Here is a 23,922-nt window from a genome sequence, read left to right on the forward strand (position 1 = left end):
ATGGGGAGAAGACATCCATGTGAAAACATGCTAGGAACATATTTAATGTGCTTGTTCAAGCAAGTTTGGTTAAAATTAGAGCTAAGCATTGCTTTCTCTTGGTATGCTTCATAACTTGTAAGAAATTGGATGCGCAATAGCATGATTCTCCATCAGGAACCCTCTGATTACAACGTGGCCATTTGAAGGGGTTGACCAAAAAAAATCACTCGGCTTCCTGTGGAGCAGCTAACCTAATATGCCCAAATTCTTCTTATAAATAAATAAATAAATAATGTTTACATGCTCCCCTTATGAAGCAAGAGCATGCACAAAAATAGCACCTCTCTCGAGGGATCCAATCCCCCATGTCTGAAAGTCAGTTGTGGGTTTCAAGGAGGGGAAAACTCTAAAGTCCATAAATGAATAGTCCATAAAGAAGTGGGATGGAGAACAACCAGTGTTGGGAAAGGAGCTGAACTTTCCCTTGGCCCACATCTCAGCACTGTCAGCTATGTCGGAGCTGCATGGCCACGTTGACCTGCTTAGACAAAAGGAAGACAGAAATACAACCAAGGCCAGCAAATGACCCTGGGGAGTCCAAACAATGACAGCAATGACACAGGAGGCAGCTTGACTTTTGTCTTCTTCCCCAGGCTCACAGAGCTGGAAGTCAGACGTGCTGTCTCTTTATTTGAAGAAATTCAGTCCAAAACAAAAAGCCAATCCTGATGTAAACATCAGTACCTGTTGTGACAGCTGGACCAAAGGATCTTGTTCACATTAAAAAGAAAAAAAAAGTGCCTATAAAACGTTTGAAGGCCAAATGGATTCATCAAATATGAATCCACAGCTTAGTCTGAGAATGGCAAGTGATGATGAATAAGCAGCAGTTGTAAATTATTGCCCTTACAAGCTTTTCCATGAAACAGTCCCTCTTCCAAAAAGGAGTTATGCGTCAGGAGAAAACTACCCATCTGACTACAGCTTATTTTGTTTTCTCTCTCTCTCTTTTTTTTTTTTCCCCATCTGAATACTTCAATAATATGACCTAGTTTAAATCACTTAAAGATTAAATATTTCATGAAATTTTACCAAATGCAAGCTTAAGGGAAGGAAAAAGAGTAACTTTTGCTTAAGAAGTAAAAAAAAAAGCTTTTAGAAAAAGAAAGCCTCCATATACTCTAAGAAAGGAAAATATGTTACTTCAAATCCTGGAAATGTACAAGCACATGCCAGCAGAATGACTTTTCAGATTGTTCCACAATGGAACCAGCCCTGGCATTTTGCTGCCTCTTTACACCACCCTCAGACAAACAGCATAGCAGAGTCAATGTTTTCATCCAATTTAGGACCAAAATCAGGCTTGAAAAAAAAAAAAAAAAAAAGAAAAGAAAAGAAAATTAAGGTAGATGAAAAACCAACACTGGCAGCAATGGGAAAGCTCTCCCATAACCAAGAGGACCTGCTGTGAACCTGTGAAGTGAGAACCCCAGCATGCAAGTGGCATCACCTGGATTTCTCCCCTTTTACTCTCCCATCCTTCCCACACTTACGACATCCCTCTGGGGCCAGAAAAACCAGCAGTATCAAATCCGCTTGCTCATCTTCCCTTCCTCAGTTCCAGCCCACAGTCCTTCAACATCAGCTCTCCCTTTACTTCTGCCTAGCGTCTCTGGGAATAGAGACGCAGCCCCTTGGGGACCTCCAGCCGGTGCAAAGCAATTACACGGCCCCCAGAGCATCTTATAAATGAATCATAGGCTGCTGTCTCCTTTTCCTGGCCAAAAGCACTTTTAGAAGTGCAATTTTCTGATTATATTAGAAGATATTTGGAGGAAAAAGAAAATAAAAATGAAAAGGCAACATGCAGCTTGCACGTGATGTGTGGAGGGGCTCCCTGGAGGAGGACAGCCCCACTGTCACCCTCCGCCATCAGTCCCTCTTTTATGAATGACCTCATTCCCGTCCTCGCTGCAAGGAACAATTCAGCCCCTAGAGACTCAGCAGCATCTGCAGAAATGGTGTGCCATCTCTCGGCGGGCGTAACTTTTAATTCACCCTTCTCATGCTTACCCTTTGGGTAAAGCAGTCCCTGAGCATCAGCATCCTCCCTGTGCCACGCAGTTAGCAGCATCCCCAGCAGCACCTTGCTGATGCTTCGGGAGAGCAAAGGGAAAGTTACTGGGGCTGAGGGAGGGATGCTCTGGCCCCAGGCGGGCTGGGCAGCTCTGCCAAGCCACCCCCCAGCCAGGGAAGGAGCAGATCTGTGACCTCCCCTGCTCTGGCTGCTTTTTGGTGCTGCTGTGAGAGCCTCCCCCTGCAATAACTCACAGCCCAGGGACAGGGAAGGGGATAGATAATTTCAGATTGCATCCATCAGATTGCAGCCCTCCCTCCCTGCCCCAGTTCACCTAACAGCACGTGGCGTGCTTGCCTTTCCATTTAAGCCTTGCCTGCAATCTCTGTCTGCAGGAGGAACCCTTCCTCAGCTCCAGCTGAGCGCAGCATCAATGCCTGCTCCTGGGGAGTGCTGTCACACAGATGTGTTACAGCACTATGAAGAGACAAATTCACAGCAAAACCGAGATGCTGAAGTGTGCTGCTGGGTTATCAAGGACCCTTAAAGCACTTGCCTGCAATTACACACCTGGGGGCAGTAAAGCAAACAGCCTGTGCTGTGTGCTGGCCCTGCTGGCACATCACTCAGTGAGAAGCTGGGTTACACTGGGCATCCACCGAGCCTTTTCCACCACAGAAATTGCTTGAAACAGTTGATCCATCCCAAACACTTATTTTGAGTAATTTTTAGGCTGGAAAGTTCAAGTGTGAGAGTTTCAGGTGGGATATTCTGGTTGTTCTCTGCCGCCCCCCACCCCCCTCTCTCCTTGTCTGACCAGCTACCATCACACGGTGCCTTAAATGCTGTCAGAGCCAGTTCCTTTTGTACAAGAAGTGCTAGCAAAATTGCAGTTTTCCTTCCTTTTCCTCCCCTTCAATAGAAGTATGGCCTTCAGAGGCCATGAGAGCTGCAGGATGTTTACATTCAGGGCTGCCTGCCTGGTGCACTGCATATCACCAAGAAGCAGGACTGCAGCTGGAGGAGAGTCAATAAACCAGTCACTGCTCCCCCATTGAAGAGGAGCTCTGGGAATAACAGTCCAGGATTTTTGAAAGTAATATTTTATCTCTAAGATCTCAGTTGTTCTCCAGGAACCAGCTTCCCTGCAAGCACTGGTGGGTGTGCAGAGGTTTCTGCCTGGGCTGGTGCCGCTGCTGCAGCTATGACATGAGCTGCTGATTCAACTCATTCTGGTTTCTAACCACCCTGCACCCATCGTTGTCATTAGGACAAAAAGGACTGAAGCCCCTCTTCTGCATATGCAGCCCTCCTGAAGGAGGAGACTGTTCAGAGCCCCAAAGGTCTGACTTGTGCTACTCCTGCCCGTGGTCACATCCGACCTCAGAGGCTGGCTCTCTGCCTTCATCTCCAGCTTTCACATCCAAGATCAAATGTGGGTAGGGACTGGTGGGGAAACCAGCTGCAGGATAATCCCTGCTGCAAGATATCAACAGCTTTAAAGGGCTGTATGCCAACTTAGAGGTCTAGGAAAAGGTCCCCTATAGAAACCCTGCGATGCAAGTTGTTACCATGCTGGTGAGCTGTTTGTGCAAGGAGGAGCGGTGCAGGAGGTGCTTCAGAGCTCTGCAGGGAGGACAAGTGCACCTTTCCAGCCCTGTCCCAAAGCCAGGAGAAATCCCAGAGGATAAACTGGCCGCCCTGGGCTCCTCGACTATTCCTAGGGCTCTCGGCTGCTACCCAGACACGGCTGTGCCTTGCCCAGCGCCAGCTCCCCGGCCCCCCCCAGCGGCCAAAAGGGGCCTGGAGCCGGCAGGAGCCGAAGTGAAGGTGCTGGGGCAAAGCCAGCAGGAGCCTGGAGAAAGCACGTAAATACCAGCCTCGTGGGAAGCGTGTCACCCCAGCCCCTAGGCACCGATGAGCCAAAATGGGAGCTTTTCTCCCCAGAACTTAACGAAATCGCATGGCTTCCTGCAAAGCATACAGTCCAGGCTCAAACACTGCTCAAAAAGTGCATCATAACTGCAATTGCTTTGGAAAACAAAACAAAACAAAACAAGAAAACCCCACCACCATCACCAAAAAGCCAACAACAAGGTGCATAAAGATGCAATCCTCAGCTGGAGGAGCCCCACGGGGTCAGGCCAGGCTGTGCATTATAAAAAACATCCCCTTGCAGCACAGTGTGGTGTAATGGGATGTCCTACCCCTACGTGCATGCAGCAGGTTGAAGGTGTGAGTGCCTGCACGCCACCCGCTCCCAGCCGGCCCCTCGGGAGGGATACGCACCGTCGCTGTGAGGCACTGTGACTCCCGTACCGTGGCGGCCGAGCTCAGCAGGGCTGCGAGGATCAGGGTCATGCTAAGGCAGATGCCAACGTAGAAAGCTGGAAGGAAGCCGGACATGGGATCTGCGGTCAGACACCAAGACTTCGAGGGGACTAATGGCAAAATGCTTTTGCTCGGGGAGAGGACAAAAACTGCATTTTGGGGAGGTGGTGTAAGAAGACCACTTTGCAGAACTCGAATGCTTTATAACTTACTCATCATTTCCCAGTTGCTTTGCTCATCTTGCAGGCCTCTGAGCAGCAACCCCAGCTCCAGCAGAGCCAGGCACCCTGGGAGGATGCCCATAAGCTGACAATTACTTCAGCCCTCTGATAAAGATGCCCCCAAACTGGGGATGCTGAAGAGCAGCAGATGCTCCGCGGCTGCTATCAGGGCTCGGCGTACCGCTAATCTCCTGCACCACTCGCCCGCTGGTTTCCTCCCGGCCAAGGCAGGGCCACAGCCGGTACCCGAGTGCTTTGCAGCCCTGGCTCAGGGCTAAGCGTGAAGTATCAGGCTGTTCTCATCTCTTTGCTCTGGTCTTGTATCCAAGACTCAGTTTGTATTTCTCCTTCATTTAGTCTTTCCCTATGACCTTTGTACCTTCCAGGGCCCAAATTAAACCAGGGGAAAAGAAATGAAAACATTTTTCCCCCAAGAAAAGCTTTTTCCACTCATTTCTCCTCTCCCATTCTCCTCCCAGCATCATTTTTAACCATATTCAGCCTCAATCCCTGTAGCAGCCCCTCTCCCCATGCTCCCGTGGCACCTCCAGTCCCACCACACCTTTAGGTCCACCTACATCTGGCTGAGCTGCCCCTGGGCTTGCTCTGCAGCACAGGGGAAAGATGGAAAGATGCAGTGTGGGTCCAAAAACAGTGGGAAAAACAGTGCCTGCAGGACTCCTTTAGCCCTAGAGCATCCTCCAGGCCCCAGATCCTGCCTTCCCCAGAGGTCTCGCTGGGGCGTAACCGTGACGTACCTGTGTGGTGGATGACCCGGTAGGAGTTGCTCTCGGGGGAGATGTTGCTGATGACGGTGAAGCGCAGCCCGTAGTGGGTGACTGTGCTCAGCGTGGCGATGGACAGCCCCAGCAGCTGCAAAGGAAGGTTTGGAGGAAGGGATTTACACAGTGGCAGGTCCTGCTGAGTGCACACAATGTGTCTGGATGCTCCTGAGTTCTATCCACAGGCAGACAGCCTCGACATCCAAACAGCCATGAAGGACAACACTGAACAGACCCCAAAATGCACGTAGCAGGACAAATCCTAGACACATACATACTAAAATGATACTATAGTTTCAGAAGCTAAGTTCCTCCAAACCATAGCATTTTCTGCTTACAAATAACCTAATTTACAGCACCTATGATTTCCTCATGCTGTGCGTTATTGCGTATCTCGATCCACGCCCAGCAAAATGCTTAGTGCAACACCAGCTAGCTCAGATTTCTGAGAAACACCAGCCCAAGGAATCCTCCAACACAGCAGTAACGTGATTCTAGCCACCCATGGCAGCTGCATGGTAGCATCTCCTCTGAACGTGTTTGGTAGCAGTCCTCCTTTGACACCTTAGGTCATTTGGAAGAACAAGCAATGTACAGCCACAAGTCCCAAAAAGATGAAATTTTGACAAACTTGGAATTTCAGGCGTGGACTGAAATAAGGTATTGCCCTTTAATTACACTCTTTCCAAGCCACCAACACTTTTTGAACTAACTACAGAACCTAATTCTGTTTTCTTCTGAAGCTTGAAAATGTCCATGAGGTGAAAATGCAGTGAGCCTTTACAACTCAGAAGCATCCAATAGAAGCATTCCCAAGTGTCCATGGCTTCCCATCAGCTCTAACGGTGGTGTGTTTTCCCCTGAACTCCTTGTGACGTCAAGAAGTGCTTCTTGAATTTGCTTCAAAAAGCTGTTAAAAAGGATCCCTAGAATTGTGTTTTCTTTGTGGGGCAGGTCTGTGGGTCCACGGAGGGAACACCATCACACATGCTTCCACCAAAGCCCTGCAGTTGCACATCCTCACCCATCCCATCTCCTGGTGACCACCTCCCAGAAACGAGTGAAATTACACCAGGACTCTCTTTTAAACCCCAAAAGAGAGGAGCAAACATCTTTATTTTTTGCTGAAAGCCACCCATGCTGCTTTCCTTTCCTCTTCCAGTTGTGAAGCAGCTGCGGCAGCCTGAGAAACCAGAAGTCTATCAGCTGCGGGGCGGTGATGCTGGTGGCCCACGATAACTGTGCAGGGCGCAATGATAACTCAGGCAGTTTGCTTTGCTTGCCCCTCCACACCCAAAAAACAGAACGTGGGAAAAGCTGACCCTTTCCGAGCAGGGCTGGTGAAAGCAGTTGTTCTCCTCACCCCAATTTTTCAGAGATCCCATCCTCTGCCCCCAAAGTTGCTTGCTTACCATGATGCAGAGGCTGGTGGCCATCAGCTGGCACTTGGCAGTCCTCATCCCACACCTCGGCCCCATGGCTGCTTGTCCCCAGGGAGAGCTGGCTGTTGGTCCCTCCAGCTCTTGATAAAGCCACCGAAGGGAGGCACGGCCACAGTGGAGCCTCTTGGGAAGTGTAGTCCCCACCTCTTCTTTCTCCCCTGTTAAAACCTGCCCAGAGCAAACTGCTGGCAGCCCACAAATGCAGCCACGCAGCTAGGTGGGAAGCGAGGAAAAGCAGGCAGAAAAATGGCTTGCCATGCAGCTCAGAGTCAAGTTCTTAGAGGGAAGAAAAAAAAAAAAAAAAAAAAAAAAAAAAAAAAAAAAAAGCATTAATTATTTCTTGGGAAAAAGGTTAGGGAAATGTTATTTGCAGATATGTAGATACAACCCCTGCTTCAAAAGCACCCCACCACCCTGTGCATGCACATTTTGGCTCTCCTCCCCTGCACTGCAGCCCCATGGTCTCACAGCTACAGACCCTCAGGCCCAGGTGACTTCTGGTCTTGTGCAGCATGAAAATCACCCAACTGATCTTTGTTTCCCCTTAACTTGCCTTTCTGCAGTCCTGGAGCAGTGGCATGGCATCACAGGGAACAGCTCTTACAGGTGACAGGCTTGCAGAGTGTTCTTTTTCCCCCTATGAAAACAGGGGACATAAAAATACAGCACTGAAGGTGACAATAGCAGCTTCACAGATGCCTTCCAGAAGAGGCTTGTGCTTCAAAACCGGCTGCCTGCTGGATGTATCTTTCCTGAAATTAAAATTGAGAAGAAGCCTCAAGAACAACCTGCCTAAAGGGAGACTCTGTGACTGAGTGCTTTAATAATCCTTGGCTCCAGAGCTAGACCGTGGAGCAGTGACGGGAAATAGCCACGGTCCTCCCATGAGGCAAAGAAGGGGAAAAAAGATAAAACCATCCCACATCAGTGGCTACCGTAAAATGACAGAGAAGTAAGAGGGGAGGGGAAAAAGGAAGGAAGATGCGCTTTGCAGAACAGAGATGCAAGACAAAGCACATTGCACAAAGCCATGTGCACAGGAAAAAAGCATGCCATGCTTTTCTTACTCCTTTTCTGCCCGGGAAAGGAAGAGCTTTCTTGCAAAACATCTTGGTTGCACCCCCAGAGACACCAACGAGAGCTGCCAGAGCAGTTCCCAGAAAGATGGGTCCCCTGTGGCTGGCGGGTCCCTGCCCTGCTGGGTTTCTCATCCTAAAGCCCCGTTCCTTCGTCACCCGCAGCGCCAGACTGTGGAGAGCCCCGTGCACAGGCGGATCCCACGCTAGAGGTCCCCACAGCCCCGCAAAAAACCTGCCCGGAGCCCCGGGGGCTTTGTGGAGCAGCTCTGCCGGGCTGCCGGCCAGCCCTGAGGGCTCGGGGGGCCTGGGCGCAGCACCCGCAGGGGCTTCAAAGGCAGCAGCACCATCACCGCCCTCGGAGCTCGCTACACAACACACAGATCCTCACCTACACCCCTCTCGAGGTGCTGCTCTTCTCTCCCCAGAGGATGCTCTGCCTTGTTTCATCTCCAGCCCTAAAACCCAAGCTTGTTTCCTGCCTTGCCAAGCTGGCAGGGCTGGAGCTTTAACCACCCGGTCTAAGCAGACCTTTTACCTGGTTTGGTTGCAGATACCTGTTCCCGGTACCTCGGTGGGATTTTTGGCTGTTTCTACCACATGTGCTGGCCATCAGCGTGGCCCTTCCTGCAGCCCTCCCATCTTGCTGCCAGTTTTTCTCAGCTGCTCTCCTTTGCCAGAGCACAGCTTATTGCTCCCAGCTCGCTGCGAAAACCACAGGTGACCACAGCTCCAGTCTGTGGCTTCCTCCCTTATCTTTGGTTATCAGCCAGAGCACAGGAAGGGGGGAGCGAGGCTCAACATACCCTCAGGGGGTTCCAGGTGCCTTCTTCCTTGGTCCTCGTGGCAGGCTGCAAGCTTCAGATCGATGGGCTGCAAAACCAAGCACGGGTATCCCCATCTGCAGTGGTGGAGGAAGTACACAGCACCTCAGCCAGAAGGAAAGGACTGATGTAAAAAAGAGAAAAAAAAAAAAAAAAAAAAAAAAAAAGGAACAAACTGAGAGTGTGTTTTTGCTGAGCTGAAAAACCTCCAGCCCGCTTCTGAGTTGGAGGGAAATGCTGCCCATGCTGTCAGATGTGAGCCCTGAAGGAGCTGCGAGATTTGCTGTGGGACTGAACAGAAGTTTAGGAGAAGAGGCTGGGTTTGTATGGGCGCTTTCTTGCTTTGCACTTTTCTAGGTCTCTCACTGTCAGTGTAGCCATCAGCAGTGCAACAGCATCACTGCAGCACGAGTCATTCACAGCAGAGCCCAGCAGCAGGCAAAGAAAAACCTCCTGCAAAACAGCAGGTGGGAATGGCTCCAAATGTGGCAGGTTCACAGGTGCCCATAGCACGGCTGCACTCGTGAGCACGTGTGCAGATAAAACGTGCCAGCATGAAGGCTCCCTGCACCAAAGCGTGCCCTGGCTGTGTGAACCCCGGGATGCAAAGCCTGCCTTCCCCCAGGCACCACAAGGACACTTCGTGCAGCCTGCTTAGCATTCCTACGGCACATGGGCACCAGCAAGCTGAAACCTCAACTTTTAAGCCCACAGCTGTCTCTTTTTGAGGAGGGAAGGAGAGGGAGGGCGCTGGGTTTTGCCAAGGTTAGAATTCAGCGTGGGACCGTGCTGTGAGCGGAAGCAAGGCTTGGCTTGGGAGAAGACAAACCAGCAAGAAAAAGTGTAAACTGAAGGCAGGCAGTTCCCAGACCAAACTCAACTTTCATTCTATCCCCTCCCAAAACTGAAACAACCACATTCATGGCTCTAAAGCCCACCGCCATTCTCAAACTCAAGTCTTTTTGCTTTCCCACGTAGCATTCACATTGCAACCTGGGGCTGCTCGGGAGCCAGCTGTGCCAGCAATACATCCAAGCAGCAGCTCCAGCCCTGCTCCAGCAAAAACAGTGCAAGAAGAGCCCAGGTGGCATGCACCTGCTTGCCGAGGATGCTCGGCCACCCCCTGCCACTTATTGCTCACATTTGTCCCTGTCCAGCCATGTCGTGATGGGCCTCTGTCACTTTTTGATGAGGTGCAGAAGTGGAGGCAAAATCAAGTGCAGCAGCTCCGTGTGATGGAGGGCTCCCTGCGGGGGTGAGCCCAGCGCGTGCTCTGCTGTGCTCCCAGGTGCCTTTTTGTGTTACCAAGAATAATAAAAGGAATCCCTGTAGTTATTTCTGTACCATGAAAATCCGGTTATTACTCTTGAGCATTGCAGAAAGTTTTCTCTTGAACAGCTCATAAGAAAGCAGCTTCCTCTTTCCTGAGAGCAAGGCTTGCACCAGCAGTGACTTTTTGAGCACCTGCTACTAAAAGACCAGCAACGCTGCCCTGCTGCAGCAGTGCCCTCTCTGCCCAGCACAATCCCCAGCAAGTGCCACACAAACCCAGGGGCAAGCAGAGCTTGCACAGACAGAAACCAAGCACCAGCCTGGAGCAAACCCTGCAAACACTGCACGCCGCTTCATTTACCCCTGCAAGCAGCTCCCCTGGACCTCCCGCAGCAAAACGCACCCCATGCCGTGAGCAGACCCTGCTGCACCTACCTGTGGGGAGGCAGGTCTGCATGGGTGGGGGCATCGCCTGCTGCCCAGGTCCTGCTCCTCACCCAGAAATGCAAGCTGGGGCTGAGAGCAGCAGGGTTTAACTCTGCATCTCTCACTTTGGCTTAGTTTGCATTTTTATTTATTTATTTTTTTTTTTAGCCGAGCTCACACACCGCATTTCCCTATCACCCCCTTGACCCCCGGGGTTGCCCCTTAACCCTAAACCCTCCAGCACCCGCAACCCCTTCGCACTCATTTTTTGGGGAGAGGGGGCGCAGAGACCCGGCAGAGCCCCTCCCCGCCGTGCCCCCAAGCAGCCCCACACCTCCCCTTCACCCCCCAAAAAAGCCAAAAAAAAAAACCACTCAACCCAACCCAACTCAACCCAACCCACCACCCGGGGGCGCGGCGCACGGGCGGGGTTTGGGGCTGGGGATGGAGCCTGGGGGGGGACGGGACGGGACGGGACGGGACGGGACGGCACCGGGGGCCGGCGGCGCCACGCGCCGGGCGCGCGCGGAGGAGGCGGGGAGGGGGGGCGGCACGGGGGCGCGCGTGGCGGGGCGCGTGCGGCCGGCGGGGGCTCGCGAGCGGCGGCGTTGATAAGCACCGGGCGGCGCCGCGCCCGCCGCACAGCCGCGGAGCCGGCAGCGGGAAGGAGGCTTGGGGAGGGGGGGAGGCGGGCAACACGGCGCTGCCCCCGCCGCAATTCCCCCCTCGGTCGGGGCTGCTCCTGGCCCTGCTTTTTTTTTTTTTTTTTTTATTTATTTGCAGTTTTTTTGTTGCGTTTTTATTTGTATTTTTACGCGCGTGGCCGTTTGCATTTTTCTCGCGTTTTTGCTCGCATTTTTACTCTCGTTTTTCTTGCATTTTTACTGGCGGGTTTTCTTGCGTTTTACCCGAGTTTTGCTTGCATTTTATTTGCATTTCTCCTCGCATTTTACCTGTGTTTTGGTTGTACTTTATTTACATTTTACCCGCATTTTATTTCCATTTTTTTTTCTTGCATTTTCCCCGCATTTTGCTTGCATTTTCTTTGCATTCTACCTGCATTTTCCCCACACTTCGCTACACTTTTCCTTGCATTTCGCTCCACTTTCCTCTCCCCCAATTTGCATTCCCCTCGATTCACTTTTCCTCTCAACTCCAACCTCCCCCCCCAGCAACTTTCTCCCCCTTTCCGCCGCCGTGGCCTCACGGCGATGAACAGCGGGGCTCTGCCTCCGCTCCCCCCTCACCCCTCCGCCCCCCGGGGCCGCCGGCGGCCCCCATCCCCGGAGCTGCTGCGCTGCAAGCGCCGCTTGGCTTTCGCCTCCCTCCCGGGCACCGGGGGGGCCGCGGCGGCCGTGGCTCGCCGCAACGAACGGGAGCGCAACCGGGTGCGCTTGGTCAACCTGGGCTTCGCCGCCCTCCGCCAGCACGTCCCCCACGGGGCCGCCAGCAAGAAGATGAGCAAGGTGGAGACCCTGCGCTCCGCCGTCGAGTACATCCGTGCCTTGCAGCGGCTCCTGGACGAGCACGACGCCGCTGCCGCTTTCCCCGACGGCCGCCCGCCCCGTCCGGGGCGGGCGACCGTCGGGGAAAGCGGTGGCGGCAGCGGTGGTTACTCCTCCGCCTCCCCTTGCTCCTCCGAGGAGAGTGGTTACGATGGGGAGCTCAGCCCCGAGGAGCGGGAGCTGTTGGATTTCACCAGCTGGCTCGGGAGCTACTGAGCTGCCGGGAGGTGAGCACGCTTTGGGGGGCTGCTTTTCTGGTGGGGTGGGGGGGCTGCTGCTTCTTCATTCATGCTTAGCAACGCTCCAGGGATCAACGTGGGGTTTGCGATCTCTTTACAGATATACCTCAGGGCCCTCCGTCTTCCGTAGCAGCCAGCATCACATCACCACCCCCCTAAAAAAACACCTCTTTCCCCCAAATCCTCTCACCCAGCCGTGGTGGGACCCTGCTGGCTGTGTTCCTCGCCGGGCTCCGAGGCTCCCCCAGCTGAAGTGCAATGATGCTCACGACCCCGCTCCGGGGCAGCCCGATGGAAAAAGGTGCTCACCTGCTTTCTCCAGAGAAAGATGCCTGAGCAACTGGTGGAGTGGCAAAAAGCAAGAAAAACAAACTTACTTGATGCTTCCTTGTTTCTGGAGGGGGAGGGAATTTTTTTATAGTGTCAGATTCTGTTTTATATGCAACTTGAACTGCCTATGGGAACAGTGGTGTATGAAGACTTATTTTTGTACAAGAAACCTTAGGGAAAAGGGTTGAGGAGACAGTTCTATTTTTAGCAACTCCTATTCCCTTGTTCTTGAACACTGCCAGCTAGAATGTTTTGGCAACATACATGATTTAGATAAAAGGTGTTTTTTTTTTTTTCTCCTCCAAACACTAGTAAAATACTGTAAAGTTACCTTGTGTCCTACAACGGTGTCTGAGATTGCCTGGTGTGAAGGTTCACTTCTCTGAAACTGAAGTTTTTTAAAAAATGTATTGAAGGCATTTTTGTATGCACTTGCTAGGATTTCTTAAGTTGTACATATGCAGTTTTTAAAAAGAGTATCCTATTTTATGTAAATTGACTTTATAAATAAAATCTATTTATAAACAGTTCCTGGGCTGCAAGATGCATGTACTTGCCAGATGTGCCTCAGGCCAGGGGATGAACAGACAGACAGCTCCCTGGGCCACATTTCACATGCAGCAGGGAATTTGGTCAACACTGAGCACAATTGCATTTACTGCTGCAGATTTTGCAGAGACGAGGTACAGGGGAGAAGCAGGTGTGCATCAAGGTGGCTTTGGGACTTCTAGCTCCTCTCCTGGGCAGGCAGGGCTGGAGACCTGCTGAAGACCTGCATCAGTGGAGGCAAGCCAGAGGTAAAAAGGTTGCTGTGAACCAAAATGTAGCAGTGATGGCATGGTAACCTGTGACAAGGGGCTGTTTATGAACACCAGTAGTTGAACAGAGCAAAGTGGGCTGGCTTGCAGAATTTGCTGAGCAAAGCCATGCCAGAATGGGTTATTAAATTTAACCTACTGTGCAGGGACTTGGTGTGTAACCTCCCCACTGCTTAAGTAATGGGAAGGTAACATTTCCCCTGGCCCTGAAGTTTTGAGGGTTACTGTCACTCAGCAGCCCCAAATCCAGCAGTTACAGTGGGTGCTTTGTAATCCAGATCTATACATGTATCCCACATAATTCCATCTCGAGCAAAAAAAAAAAAAAATCATGCCCTAACAGCAAGGTAGCATTTTGGAGCCTGCAGGCAAAGAGTCACACAGAGGACTGGCTATTGCACTTCATGTTCATTCCCTAATCAGGTTTCCTCCAAGAAGCCATCCCTTGGAAAGGCCCTGGGACCTGAAGTGCTCAATAAATTGCTTCCAGAGGTTCTGCCCCATGCGGCCCTGGGTTTAAGTGATGTGCTCCACTTGGAGCACATCATAGGGCCGGTGGGTGACAAGGGACCTTCCCCTGGTGTTGGAAGAAGAGCTCCATCCTTACAGAGCAGCTCTCAAAATTCAGTCAGACATTGAGTCATTCAGGCTGGAAGACACCAAGGTCACCAAGTCCAGCCATCAAACCACTTGTTGATCACCACATACTTTATTCTTAGCCTAAAAGAGCTTAACGTGATTTTAGGAAGCAGGACTTTATTCTTAGCCTGCATGTGATTTAGGAAGCAGGACTGCTGCCTTTACCTTCACAGGTGTCCAACTATGGCAGAAGGCATCTGTTCAGACAATTTTACTATGGCTTGGCAGGGTGTTTGTTTTCCTTCGTTAGGAGCACTGATCACTTTAGTATTTCCAAAAGCAATATTTGGCTCTGAGTCAAGTCACTCCCAGCATCATTATAGGTTCATCAGATCACCCAAGATACTTTTGCAGCAACATTAAAGCTGTATCAACTGTAACAGTATTGGCAAGAAATGGGCTGTGGACAGTTTTCACTTAAGCAATATTAATATTAGGAGAAAAAAAAAAACTGAGCTCAGTCAGCATGAAAATGCCTTAACACTATCACCCAGCATTTCAGTACAAATCAAATAGAGGGAAATCAGGAATGTGCAGGAATATTCACTTGGGGTGAATAACAAGGTGGTCATGAGTCTTTTCAATGCTTGAGGGGAAGGAAAAGGGCGATGGGAGAAGGGTCTGTCCCTATTTTGGAAGCAGGAGATGGACATAGGGACTTCTGGCCTCAGTCACGGTGACCACAACTTACTACCAAGTTCTCAGATCAAGCTGAGAAGAAGGCTGCACCAGAAAGCAGGATATTGAATCATTCTGCCCTTTTAAAAAGCATTATGGAGGATGCAGGATGGGGTCTCCAAGAGCTGTGGAGACAGCAGGTACTTTCAGCCAGCTCTGCTCACTCTTGTCTTCACCTGCAGCCACCTGGACCAAGCTGAGATTTCTGACCCCAAAGACACACTCCCAAGCCTCTGCTCCATATACACAAAGTGCTGCCAGAGTAAAGACTTGGCGATTTAGCCCTCTGACCACAAAAGTCACCTCCGTACCACAGGGGGATCTCAGGTGCCCAGGCTTGCTGCTTTCAGCCAGGGCTGCCAGGGAGCAGGACAAAGCAGTTCCCCAAAACTCCAGGGGCAAGGATGGAGAATGTCTCCAAAGACCACATAATTTCTCTTCAGTCATATAACCAGGAATTTTGTGCCTGAAAGGGAAACTCCAGGGAAGACCCAAACCCAGCCCTAAGCTACAGAGCTGCAGGAGAGTCAGAAGAAATATGCTGATGAACCCTGGTAATTAAGGAAAAACAGGCCATCCAGCACTTCCAACACCACAAACACACCTAATGAAGCAGAAACAAGTTGCAGGACAGTATCAGGATTATCAGCCCCTTCCCCAGGCTGAAATAACCCTTCAATTTTTCATCACCTGCCCTTCCTTTGGCATTTTGAATTGCTCAGGCTGAAGCCTTCCTCATTACCCACAACACATGAAGCCCAGCACATGTTAAAGTAGTTCCTTGCAATGAACCACACTATTTTGAGGCTTGTGTTTAAATGATGCTGCCCTCACGGGCAGCCTAAGGTCCACCTCCATGGTCACCCTTCTTCCAGAAGTCTTTGTGTGCTATTTAAAATGAGTAATTTCTTAGGAAAGGGCTACATGAGCTGTTTAAAGCCTTGTGCACAGGAAGTGCTGGGGGGGGCCATGAGGGTGCCCCCATGCAGCAGGACAACCCAACCTTGGAGAAGGACCAGCAATGCCTTCCCATGGTCTTATGACCTTGTGGTATCCCCAGCAAATGCCAGGGCTACCACAGCTCCTCCTGGGAACAGGGACCAACAGTTGGGCTCAAATCATAGTGATTTTTTCATTAGCGCCTTGTGAAGACCTTGCTGCAGAGCAAATCCTAGCACAGCAGGCAGCAAGACAAGCTTCTGAATATCACTGCTACCTCTCCCCTCCTGTCTGCAGGGAGCAGACTCCAGAAAAATGCTATCTTTTCAGCCTTTGGTCTGTGTCCCAAAGCTTTTAGGCTTGCCACAGTTTGCGGGCCAACGGTGGTGTGCTAGGACTTGCCCTGAGGTCATTTCAGTCTTTTCATGCAGGGCACAGGATAGCCAGGTATCAGTAAGTATATTTCAGTCACTTATCTGGATTGGATGGGGGCCAGGAGGCTGGCAGGGTGCCAGAGGAAGAGAAAGGCAGCCCCTCCAACAGTCAGCAGCAGGCAGAGCTGGCCTGGCTTCACCCACCTTGGGCATCAGCCAGGAGGGCTCAGTTTTCTTCCTCGAAGCTACCACCAGGGCAGTAGCAGCCTGAAGTGTATCCGGGAGTGATGGGACTAACGATATGAACACAGCAGCAGCTGTCGTCACAAGCTGATATTGGGCCCTTATGGAAAACACAGCCCCTCAGAGGCTATCAGGCAGGATAATAAATGGTGAGCTCTGGGGACACCATGAACCCGTGGCTCCTTCTGAGCAGCTGACGTGAGCACAGGAGCTCTGCTGGGTGCTGTCAGAGCATCCCCTGGGACACCTCTCCACAGCTCACCTCAAGTAGCCCCCTGGAGCTGGCTCCTCAAGGAAGTGAGCTGCTGCTCCAGCACCTGCATCAGAGGACACACACTCTTACTCAGTCCCTAATACATCCAAGTAACTTCTTCCATCCATTATTTTCATGTAGCCAAGAAGGTTGAAGTCTGCACTGAGATGCAAGCACAAGAACAGAAACCCAGTGCTGCCTAGGCACTTTCTAGACTACTCTGCTCCTGCTGTAGCTATCATCAAGAGGTGGGGACTAGAAGGACAGTGTCATCAGCTCAGCAAGGGAAAACAAGGAAAAGCCAGCACCAGGGTCCGGCATTGCTGCTCTGTTTTAAATAGAGATTCTCATCCAGTCCTGAGAGCCTGCAACCTGGAGATCATTGATCAGGTGTTCAATTTCTGCAGGGTGCTGTGTGCCCCCTCCCTTCTGTAGCCATCTCTTGTCCCAGGGCACCGCCACCAATGCCGTGACCCACACAAGTCTTAGCATGGCTGGGCTGCAGGTGAGGGCTGTTTGACCCTCAGCCCTATAAATGCTTCTTTTTGTGGGTAGACATTAGTAGGATCAGAGGCATAAACAGCAGAAAAGGAGAAGCTTCTGGTAACATGCTTTTTTGGCTGCAGAAACCAGGGAAGTTCTTTAAGCTTTGGCCTGTGTGCACCTACCTTGCTGCTGGAGAAGTCTCACTTCTCTTCCTCCTTCATCTCCTTTCATCTCCTGGCCTCAGCCCCACCACTTCAAACCTACAGCACAATAGCTACCCAGTCTCCAGACCCAGTAAATTGTGCTTGCTTTTTAAGTTGTTTGGTTTCTTACTTTTTACAAAGGGGAAGAAAAACCAACACAGAGCAGCAGATAGCCCCAAGGGGAATTCTCCGTTAAAGCCACTGCCAAAAGAATGACCAATTTGTAAGTGAGATGTTGACACTTTTATAACACTGCAAATATCTTTCTATAGAGTAAAGCACTTGACTTTTTTTTTTCTATAGTTTAAAAAAAAGTGATTTTTGTCAGGATATTAAATACTAGGAGGAAGTGTTGCAATACCCCAACACATTTTCCCTTTCTCTTCATTTCCCAGATTCATACACACAATTCTTCCAGGACTTCACAAAGGAGCCCCAGTCCCCTTCGCAGAACTATGCACGCAAAGAACAGGTGAAAACAGGTGAAACCCACTGAACAAATACAAACCCAGGCAGAAAAATGAGCAAATACAGCCCTTTTCTTACCAGCAGAGCCCACACAGAGACCTCTCTGCAGCACCCATCATCAACCTAGCCCTGCCAAGGGCTTCCTTATATTTAATGGGAGCCAACTGGTAGGAATGGAAACATCCGCTTCCCTTGGTGAAGCACCTGTGTGCAATTGATGGGACTCTGCACCGGTCCCTGTCCCTGCTTCTGGCCCAGGAGACACCTGGCACCAGAGCAGAGTGGGCAATGGAGAGGGTGAGAAGTGCTTCAAGCAACTTGGAATTTTCAGAACACGTTACATTTAGGTCCGATATGAATGGAGGTGAGGAGGGGTGCACCCTAACATTGCTCTGCAGCATCTCTTCACCTGATTCCCCCCCAAAACCCTCTCCTGCATCCCAGCTGCTGTCCCACACGTTGCCTCCCCATGTGCTGTGTGGATCTAGGACAGCACTGAGATAGTTTATACCCTTCAGTCTTTGGTCTTGCTGCAGGACAGCCAGTAGACAGGGGTGAGAGCAGAGAGGCTTTTGAAGTGGGGAGACCACAAAGCTCATTTAGGATGCATACACCACCAAAAAAACCCCAACCACCAGACACTAATAACTTCAAACCAGTGCTGACTGGAGTTGAAAACAGCGATGTACTGGCAGAAAAAATAGTGCCTAAGCCAAGTTCAGACGTGGTGTAAGCTGAATTTGACTCTGTTTATGATGCTGAAGAGAACTAATGGTTGCCGGCAGGCAAGTCTTGTCATTAAAGAGAATCACACCTCTAGTTAAAGGGACCAAATCTTCTCAGCACTCTTTCAGGTCCAGCAGAAATCATGACAAACAACCTCTGTGCTGCAAAGACAGATGGAGAAAGCAAGGCTGGTGTCCATGTATTGCACATTCCAGGGCTGGCTGGGCTGAGCTCTGTGGACAGGATCTGTGGTGGCATCTGGGGTGCTAGGAGAGGAGATGGACTTGGTGTGGCAGACTGCCCACAAGTTGTTTGCTTTTGGTGCCTTTGGGGAGATAGGAGCAGGGATCAGTCCTCACAAATGTGCTGAACACCCCCCTGCTGCCTTCTCAGCCTGACTTCTCACCACTCTCTGTCTTCATTCAGTGAAGCATCATCCGCACTGCATCCTTCTGTCAGTAGCATTGCTGTGTGCCTTGCAACAACCAGTAATGCACTTCCAGATGAAGTGCTACAGAAGTTATTAGTCTGCCACAGCTGATTAAGTTATTTATTGAAAATTAAACTAAGTGGGGAATTTGTTGCTGCTCTCTTTCCTCTGATATTTTATAATTAATTGTTTGACTGGAGACTTTTTTTTTTTTTTTAATGTGTGTGTGTGGGTGATATAAATCCAGACTAAGAAATATTTTTTTTTTTTTTAAGTGCAGAACTAAAAAATTATCCCTTTAGGGAGTTTTTCAAGTGGATCAACTTGTAATTCCAAAGTGTTCAACATGTTATTGAAAGCTCCAAAGTTCTGCATGGTTGCAATGTCCAGCAGTCAGTGGTCTGAAGTAGATGCTCTGCTTTGGGTCAACTTATTTTAAAATTTCAGTGTGTGGGAAATTTTGAAACATCACCATTTGTCTCCTTACCCCCAACAATCATAGAATGGTTTGAACTGGAAGGGACTTTAAATATCTAATTCCAGCCCACTGCCATGAGTAAGGACACCATCCACCAGACCAGGTTGCCCAAAGCCCCATCCAGCCTGGCCTTGAGCACTTTAAGGGATGGAAACTTTTTTTTCTTGGTTCCCTTGAGCAGATGCTTGATGTCTCTGTGCCTGTTCTGCATCAGGTATGACTGCATAACTGCATCCTTGTACTCCTCCAGCCCAGCAAGATGAGATGACCACTTCAGCTGATGAGGTACTCATCAGCTAATTGCTTTGGCTCACCATTGCAGCTGCCCCTTCAAGGTGCCAGGGTCAGACCCACTCTCCATCTGATCCCTGGATTATGTCATCATAAGTACAGCGATGACATTTGGGGATGCATGGGGATGCTTATCCCCAAACTACTCCAGCCACGAGGGTAGCTTGAGTGCTCCAGGTTTATACTCCTAAAAGAGTGCAGAGGGATGGGATTCACCTGGTGTTAACAGCCATAAGCATCCCCTTGCCCACTCTGAGGGCCATTTTTCTCTGCTACTGCCTTCAGCCTTCCCCCCTCCTGCCTTTAAATTAAGGTCACATCATATACCATCCCACTTCCTTTCTTGGAGAAAGGGAAATAAATTGGAAGCAGAGATCGGGGGAGTGAAGGAAAGAATGAAAATGGAAAAAAGGGAAGAAAGTGAGAGGCAAGGAGGGTGGGGACAAGGGCTCCCAGCCACAGTGCATTGTGCTGGGCTCCATCCATCTAAATAAATAGACCATCCTGACTTGTGTCCCAGCTGGGAGAGGTTTTGTTGTCTTTCGAGTTTTGGTGTTGTCCCCTCCCCTCTTCCCTCTGTCCCTTCTTTCATTCAAACCACATCAAAGTGCCCCCGTGTCTCCCTGGGCCTTTCCGCTCCCTCCCTGGAGGCACAACGTCCCCTTTTGTGACCACCACCGAGGCGACCTTTCCTTCCTCCTTCCTCTCATTTATCCCCATGTCCCAGTGTAAATAAACCCAACGGGGAATGGGGTGAGGGGGGAGAGAGTGCCCATGGGGAAGGGGCAGCTTTGGGCCAGAAGTGCCCTCTTGCCCACCCCTGCCCTAGAGGTGCAGCAGTGACACTGGGAACATGAGCACAGGGACATTATCAGAGGGTGGCATGTGCTCAGGGGTAGATTAACCTGCCCAACGTCCCACAGCAAGCCAGGGGAGGCAGGATGCAGAGAGATTTTACAGATTTGACCCCAAAAGAGAGCATAGCTGCTTTTCCACCCTGTACAAATGCCAGTAGCAGCTGTCCCTGCAGAGGATGCAGAGGCAGGTATGGGGCTGGAGTGGCAGAGGGCACCTGTGCATGGGCACATGGACCTGTGAGGAGCAAACACCCAGCCATAGCCTGCACTGGGGATGTTTCCTGGTGGAGAAATCCCCTCCGACACCTGCACCCTGAAGTTTTTACAATAGGTATTTTCTTTCAAAAAAATTTGGAGCATTTCTTTGGAACAATCTTCCCACAGCTGCAAATAGCACAGCAGCTCCAGCTCTGATGGCATCGTCCTTACTGTCCTGCATGAATGTTTTCACTCCTTTGTAACAGAGCGGCCAGAGAAGAATTAAAAACCAACATGGGCTGGGAGGGAAGGTCCTCACTGCCTTTACCCCAAGCCCCACGTGTGTCCCTGAGCAATCCAAAAAGCATGGGGGCATGATACAGTCCTTAAACAGTGAAATCCCCATGAAAGCCCTCACTCCCTGTGCTTGATGTACCGGGTTGTTCAAAACAGGGGAGACCTCTCCACCCCAAAGTCCTTGTCTCCCCGTGTTTCAAATCCTATTTTGGCTGCCCAAGGTGATACAGTCAGATCCTAAATTAGCCTCTTATAATCTAAATTGAATTTAGACCCAGAAAATCCCCTGCTTTCAGATGTTTCTGGTTACACAATAACCCTGGCTCTCCTTCTCAGAGGAGTGAAATGGCAGGATTTTGAAATTCCTTGTTGGTTCATGTTTGCATATAAATGCTGATTTTATCTTTTCTGTACACAAAGTAAACACAAAGCTGTTTTACAATAATGTTGCCGTTGAAACATGCACCCAGGATGGCAAAACAACCCCGGCTTAGAGATGTTTCCAGGCCCAAGGACCATGCCTCCAACAAAAAGAAGCCGCCTGCTCTGAGATGCCCAGCCCACCTTTGTCCCTGTTGATTTAGTTCAAGATGCAGATTTCATCAGGCAGCAATAATATTCAGAAGGAAAAATATATTAATATTCAGAAGGAAAAATGGGGCAGTGATGGTAAAAGATGTCAGTTCACCCAGGCCAGTGAGTGGAAGCACAGGTTGAAGCAGAAGCTTTCCATAGACCCCCATGAGACACCATTCTGTAAGGGCCCAGCCACATAGAAATTTGGCAATGATGGCAGTCATTTTAACAGAGACTTATATCTCTTATCTTTATTAATAATAATAATAATAATAATAATGTATTTATTTAATGCTGTTCTACATAGGGAATGTAATTCAGGTTGAAAAAGGGGCTTAAAATAAGGCAGATATTGATGATTAACTCATAAACTCTCTGGGGGAGAACTCTTCTGTTAAAAGTTCCTCGTTGGGAAAGAACTCAACGCTGTCCTGGACAGGAGCAAACAGAAGAGAAGTCTTGCTGGGCTGAGGTAACTGACATACATAAATTAATTCAGAATAATTCCTGAATTATACAGCCCTACACAGAGATCAGAGGTGGTCATTTGGAAACAAAATGACTGTGTTCACAAGCCTTGGCTACTGAAAAAGATAACATAAAATCAAAGTAAAATGTATTTTCTGATCATCTTTTCCCCCCTAAGCAGAAATCCCATCTCAAAGCCAACCACCCCTGGTGAAAGAGGCCTTCCTGGGTGCGACAAGAGATGATAAAAATCCAGCACAAACATCTCCCTTTGGCCATCTAGGAGTGTGGTGTCTACTTCAAGTTAGTCATTTAACTAGTCATCAGCTTTAATAGCCCATGAAGACAGAGGTGGTCATTCTACCTGCTCTAGGATGACTATTTCACATGGGATCAGCTGCCCCTGGGTGATGCCCGTCCCTCCTGACGGCTGTAGGTGGGTCCGTGGTGAGCAGATGCATCAGTTGTAGCCAGTTGTAGGTGGTCAGAGGTAGATGAGTTGCCTTCTGCCCTATAAACCTGAGCGCTCATGGAGGCTGAAGCACTTCCCCTCCCAAAGAAGCCAACTCTGAAATAACACGTATTCAGCCCAAAGTTCACTGAAGTCCAGGCTGACACAGCTTTCAGTGGTCTTTGCATCAAGCCTGTAGAAATGCATGAGGCAGTATCAGAAATGGACCCTACTTCTTTGCTGGCTGTCAATGTACCTGATCTACAACACAGATTAAATCAAAAAACCCCACAACTTCACCCACTGGCCATGCAGCCTGTATCTTTAAATGGCACTAAATGCATCCAGTGAGAGCTGGCTGGGATCTTTTTCATGTCCAAGCAGCCATATCCAAGGATCCAAATCATCCTGTGTTTGACACTGCAGGAGCAAAACCTGAAAATGTAGCCATCTCCTGAGGCCACGAGCTGCTCTTCAGCCTGTGTTGGAAGCAAAGGCATCATAACAAGCCTACTGGCATGGTCATCCGCGCAAAGCTGATATGTCTGTAGTGGAAAGCATGGCTTGCTCCTGTACCACAGCAGGTTAAATCGCAGCACAGCAAGCTCTGCTGCAAGTCCTTACTGTCATTTGCATCCAGGTAGTTAACACCGATGCAAATTTTATTACTGCAGGCAGAGCCTGACCAGAAGTCTGAGCAGCAGCTAGGACCAGAATGAAAGAAAAAGTGTATGAAGTTGTCAGGAATGAAAGAAAAAGCACATGCTGGTACCCAGCCTGTAAATGCACAAGGTCCTCAACTGATCTCACTTTTGTGGCTTTTAATGCCTTTGTTGTTCCTATAAAAATCTCAGTGGATTTCAGTCCATAAAGAGGATGGAAAATCTGTTAATTGCCTTACGGCTGTGAGACAAACCCACCCCTACCTCAGCCCGGGCCCTCCCAGGATCCCAAATCCTGGTTCCCTGCTGGAAGCCAGGGGGATTTCCAAGGGCTGGAGAGACCTGCTCCTTTCTGTCTCCGTTGCTGCAAGGTGCCATACACTTGTTCACCTACAAAACCACCCCGTGATACCCATTCTCCCCAGGCTCTCGGTGCTTCCAGCAGCACTGGCTGGGTGTCACCGTTCCGGTCCTGGCACCCTCTCCCTGTCCCCACAGCTCCCGCGTCCCCTCCAGCCTGGCTGGGCAGTGATTAATGGTGCCCATCAATCAGCCGCTGCTGTGACGAGCGGTTTGTGATTAACCTTGGGGAACCTTGTCCCCCTGGCCACCCTTCCCCCTCCGGAGCCCCCCACTGAGGTTATCTGCAAAATGAAGCAGGATGCATGCAGTGGCCCTGGAGAACAGGTCTCCTGTTCTTTTCGTATGGAAATGGGGAGGTCTCCATTGCTCCTTTGAAGTTTGTCCTGTGGGGGTAAAAAAAAAAAAAGAGAACAAAAAACAATCCCACAATGTTTTCCTTCAATAATGCAGAAAGGAACCAGGTTTGGGACAGTCTGAGTTAGTGGAAAGTTTTCATTTGGGAAGAGAAAACATCAAA

The 23,922-nt window shown here is 50.0% G+C and overlaps 2 protein-coding genes across 2 annotated transcripts in view; one reads left to right on the forward strand and one right to left on the reverse strand.

Annotated features, from left to right (window-relative positions):
• TSPAN32 (tetraspanin 32) overlaps positions 1 to 7,103 on the reverse strand; it is a 28,849-nt gene extending 21,746 nt beyond the window's left edge. The window contains exons 1-3 of the mRNA XM_032188575.1: positions 6,806 to 7,103; positions 5,370 to 5,484; positions 4,349 to 4,446 (exon numbers count right to left, since the gene is read on the reverse strand). Coding sequence (XP_032044466.1) covers positions 4,349 to 4,446; positions 5,370 to 5,484; positions 6,806 to 6,871 — 279 coding nt within the window. The 5' untranslated portion in view covers positions 6,872 to 7,103. The remainder of the gene's footprint in view (positions 1 to 4,348; positions 4,447 to 5,369; positions 5,485 to 6,805) is intronic.
• A 4,363-nt stretch (positions 7,104 to 11,466) lies between these two features.
• Positions 11,467 to 12,154, forward strand: ASCL2 (achaete-scute family bHLH transcription factor 2). The gene has a single exon (XM_032189379.1). It carries the CDS (start codon positions 11,645 to 11,647, stop codon positions 12,152 to 12,154), a length of 510 nt encoding a protein of 169 aa, XP_032045270.1. The 5' UTR covers positions 11,467 to 11,644.
• Positions 12,155 to 23,922: the final 11,768 nt, after the last annotated feature.

Source organism: Aythya fuligula, chromosome 5 (genome assembly GCF_009819795.1).
Source record: "Aythya fuligula isolate bAytFul2 chromosome 5, bAytFul2.pri, whole genome shotgun sequence".
NCBI lineage: Eukaryota > Metazoa > Chordata > Aves > Anseriformes > Anatidae > Aythya > Aythya fuligula.